Source organism: Cajanus cajan, chromosome 5 (genome assembly GCF_000230855.2).
Source record: "Cajanus cajan strain Asha chromosome 5, NIPB_CcT2T_4, whole genome shotgun sequence".
In the NCBI taxonomy this organism is placed as follows: Eukaryota; Viridiplantae; Streptophyta; class Magnoliopsida; order Fabales; family Fabaceae; genus Cajanus; species Cajanus cajan.
In genome coordinates, this window is record NC_138521.1 from 58,977,071 (window position 1) to 58,981,096 (window position 4,026).

General features: G+C 46.5%; 1 protein-coding gene across 1 annotated transcript; it reads left to right on the top strand.

Annotated features, from left to right (window-relative positions):
* The first annotated feature begins 283 nt into the window (after positions 1-283).
* LOC145958120 (uncharacterized) lies at positions 284-3,811 on the top strand. The gene is made up of 2 exons (XM_083074596.1): positions 284-1,360; positions 1,409-3,811. The coding sequence occupies exons 1-2, from the start codon at positions 284-286 to the stop codon at positions 3,809-3,811; spliced, it is 3,480 nt and encodes a 1,159-aa protein (XP_082930722.1).
* Positions 3,812-4,026: the final 215 nt, after the last annotated feature.

The following is a 4,026-nucleotide window of genomic DNA, read 5'->3' on the forward strand; positions in this document are numbered from 1 at the left end:
AGTTAGTAGTTTAAATTTTGTCGAGACAAAAATATTGACTTATTTTTATTTGGGATAATATTTTTCAAATTAAATCTTACATATTATTTTAGACGTAGATCGAATCTAAATTGAAACTTTTAAATACAAAATGTTATATGAAAAAAAAAATACAAATAAACTTAATTCCAATCAATAAAAACAATTTATAAACAACATTAACTAAGCACAAATAATAATAATTTGGGAGTTGGAGGGACGGATTACGCTGCCATGGCTGGTGCTTGGAGATTTCAATGAAATTATGTTGTCAACGGAATGTAGGGGTGGTCGCTTCTCGACAGCACGGGCTTCAAAATTTCTGGAAGTTCTGAATGATTGTAATCTTCTTGACATGGGGGCTAAGGGCCTCCGTTTCACGTGGTATAGAAATCAATGTGGGGTCGTGCTGGCAAAGCGGCTAGACCGTGCGGTGTGCAATGTTGCATGGCAAGCAATGTTTCCAGAAGCATATGTTGAGAATTTGTGCAGGGTATACTCCGATCATTGCCCTCTTTTACTGTGGCGTGGAGGCTCAGGAGACAAGGCTCAAGATCGACCCTTTCGGTTCCAAGCTGCTTGGGCCACCCATAAAGGGTTTGAGCAGATTGTTAGGGAGGCTTGGGGCCGTAGCACACCGACCCTTGCTAATGGGTTACAGGCTGTTCGTGTGGATGCCATCAAGTTCAATAAGGAAGTGTTTGGGAATATCATTACTAGAAAGAAGGTTCTCCAACGACGTCTCAGAGGGGTACAAGTACAACTCGAGATGGGGGAATCAGAAAGCCTGTCACGCTTAGAAAAGTCCATACAAGCAGAGCTGGATGAAACTTGTCTTCAGGAGGAGTACCTATGGTTTCAGAAATCTAGAGAAAAGTGGGTGAGGTTTGGGGACCGTAATACGTCCTTCTTCCATGCTCAAACACTCGCGCGAAGACGGAGAAACAAGATTCAGGGGTTGTTTCTACCAGATGGGGCTTGGCATACGGATCCTGTGGTAATGAAAAATGAGGCAGTCCGGTTCTATAAGGAGCTTTTCTCGAGTACTAACGAACAAGGGCCTTGTTACATGCATGCTGGGGTGCCACCTAACCTGGGGGTTGAGGCCCAAACTGCCTTAACTGCCCCAGTCACGAAGGAGGAGGTTCGTCGGGCAGTGATGAGTATGAAATCGTTCAAGGCTCCAGGGCCGGATGGGTTTCAACCGTTCTTTTTTAAGCAATATTGGCTTATTGTAGGGGAGGAGTTATGGCTTACAGTGAAGGATGCCTTTCGGTTAGGGTTCTCGGACATATCCCTCTTGGAGACACAAATGGTGTTAATTTCGAAGGTGGACCATCCGGTTAGCCTCAAAGAATTTCGCCCTATAAGCTTGTGTAACGTTGCCTAGAAGGTTATTTCTAAAGTGATTGTGGCTCGCCTCAGGCCCTTCCTGCAAGACGTCATTGGCCCATTTCAGGGCAGCTTTATCCCCGGGAGGGGGACTCGTGATCACAGTATTATTGCTCAAGAAGCCATACATTTTGTACGAAAGGACGGTTCAGGTATGGGATCTTTGGCCTTAAAAATTGATCTTGAAAAGGCATATGACAGAGTCAAGTGGGATTTCTTGGAATCGACGCTGGTGCAATTTGGCTTTCCAACCGTCACTACTAAGCTTATCATGTGGGGGTTGAAGAATTTGTCAATCTCACTTCTTTGGAATGGAAGCACACTACTGTCCTTTGTTCCGTCTCGTGGACTTCGACAGGGGGATCCATTATCTCCGTATTTGTTTGTTTTCTGTATGGAGCGTCTAGCCCTCAAGATCTCTGAGTTACTCCAGATGGGTCATTGGAAACCGATCCAGTTATCCCCTGGGGGTTTACCGCTTTCATATCTTCTCTTCGCTGATGATATTTTATTATTTTGTCAAGCTACAGAGGACCAGGCTCGGTTGGTGGCATCGACCTTGGAGGAATTTTCGCGATCATCAGGCTTGAGAGTTAATTTGACTAAGTCTAAGTTTGTGAGCTCTAGAAGGGTTTCACAGAGGAGGATCGAAGCTATGGAGGGCTTGCTCGGGATTGGCCACACGGCTCAGATCGGGAAGTATTTGGGGGTTCCCATGACTCATGGTCAGCCTAGGTGCGCAGACTTTTATGATGTGATGGATAAGATCCAGGGTAGACTTGCGGCTTGGAAGTCCAAGCTCCTTAATAAGGCAGGGAAGCTGTGCCTAGTGAAGTCTACCATCTCCTCTATTCCAGTTTACAGCATGCAAACACTGTGGCTTCCTCAGGCAGTGTGCAATAGAATTGATCAGGCTTGTCGTCGTATGCTCTGGGCAAAATCTGACAGGTCACGGTATTGGTCCCCAGTGAGTTGGGCTACTGTTACTCAACCCAAAGAGCACGGTGGTCTTGGGGTTAGGGAGGCGCGAAGGGTTAATATAGCACTCCTTGGGAAGTTAGTCTGGGATCTACTGACGGCGCCACAGAAGCCTTGGGTTCAAATCCTCAGTAGTTTATACCTACACGGAAATTCTATCTTGTGTTCCCAGAACAGGCGGGGTGCTTCTCCAATCTGGTCAAGTCTTGTTAAGGCCCTCCCTTATCTTCGGGAGGGTTTCGAGCCTCGGCTAGGATCGGGTGCCTCATCCCTTTGGTACACGGACTGGTCAGGTACTAGGCTTTGGTGCGGGAGAGTCCCGTTCGTTCACGTTGCGGACATCAATAAAACGGTCGCCGACTGCTGGGCTAGTGGAGTTTGGAACTTTACTAACTTGCATACTGTTCTTCCGGCGGAGCTGTCAAGTTCGGTCCATAGGTTGAGTGTCGTCAATTCCTCTTTGGGGCTGGATCACTTTGTCTGGAGGGTTGATAATTCTGGTTGTTATACAACGGCCTCTAGATATCGATTTATGACCACGGTCCTGTCGACAGAGGGGGATGTAGTTTGGAAGAAGGTCTGGAAGTTATTGATCCCAGAGAAGGTTAAGTTCTTTCTGTGGCAATGCCTTCATTCAGCCCTTCCAACGAACCAGGTTCGGGCTGATAGGAGGCTCACTGAGTCCGGTGCATGCTCGCGTTGTTCTTGCCCTCAAGAAACTATCCTACATGCACTTCGTGATTGCCCGTACTCGCGAGAGGTGCTGATGGCTGGCGGGATCAGTACGGGGTGGTTCTTCTTGGAGAGGGATTGTTTTCAGTGGCTAAAGGGGATTATTCTGCATACGGATGTTATTAAGCTATCCATCACCTTGTGGTGGGTTTGGCGGTTTAGAAATAACATGTTGTTCAACGACGAGCTTTGGACAATTTCGGCAGTCCGTAGGAAGGTGACACTGTCTACGGTGGAGAATAGTGTGTATAATGCTAAGAGGCGCTTGTGGACGGAGCAACCTTTATGGAGACCTCCGGAGCATCCGTGGGTCAAACTTAACACGGACGGGAGTTGGTTGAGGGACATTGCGGCTATAGGGATGGGTGGAGTAATTCGTGACTGTGCAGGTATGTGGCGGGGTGGATTCTCACGTGGAGCGTTGACTGGGGATGCGTTACGTGCTGAACTGTTGGCTTTGGAGGCTGGCTTATCGCTTTGCTGGGAAGGTGGGTTTCGGAAGGTGAGTTGCGAATGTGATTGCCTGGAAGCTGTTATGCCGTTTCAAGATCGGTCAACGGATAGGGACTACTTGCACAACCATTATGATGTTATTCGTCGTATTAGGTGCCTGCTAGCTCGGGACTGGGTAGTTTACGTTAATCTTATCCCTAGAGAGATAAACTCAGTAGCCCATACGCTTGCCAACTAGGGGGTACGGAACACGAGTTCCAATGTAGTTTGGAGGAGTCCTCCTGATTTTATCCTGTTTCCGCTTGGAAGAGACTCTATGTCTTGATTTGTCTGTTGTTTTTACTTTCATTCTTTACCAAAAAAAAAAAATCATAAAATTACAAAATAAATGCGTAATTAAAGTGGATCCAAATTTTAAAAATCACAAAAAACATATAACTCAACATGTCATAA

Bases quoted from the DNA above. Each gene is read 5' to 3' on its own strand.
- LOC145958120 (XM_083074596.1), top strand. From the start codon at position 284: ATGTTGTCAACGGAATGTAGGGGTGGTCGCTTCTCGACAGCACGGGCT. The intron at 1,361-1,408 runs GTTAGCCTCAAA...AACGTTGCCTAG, and splicing joins TTTCGAAGGTGGACCATCCG to AAGGTTATTTCTAAAGTGAT.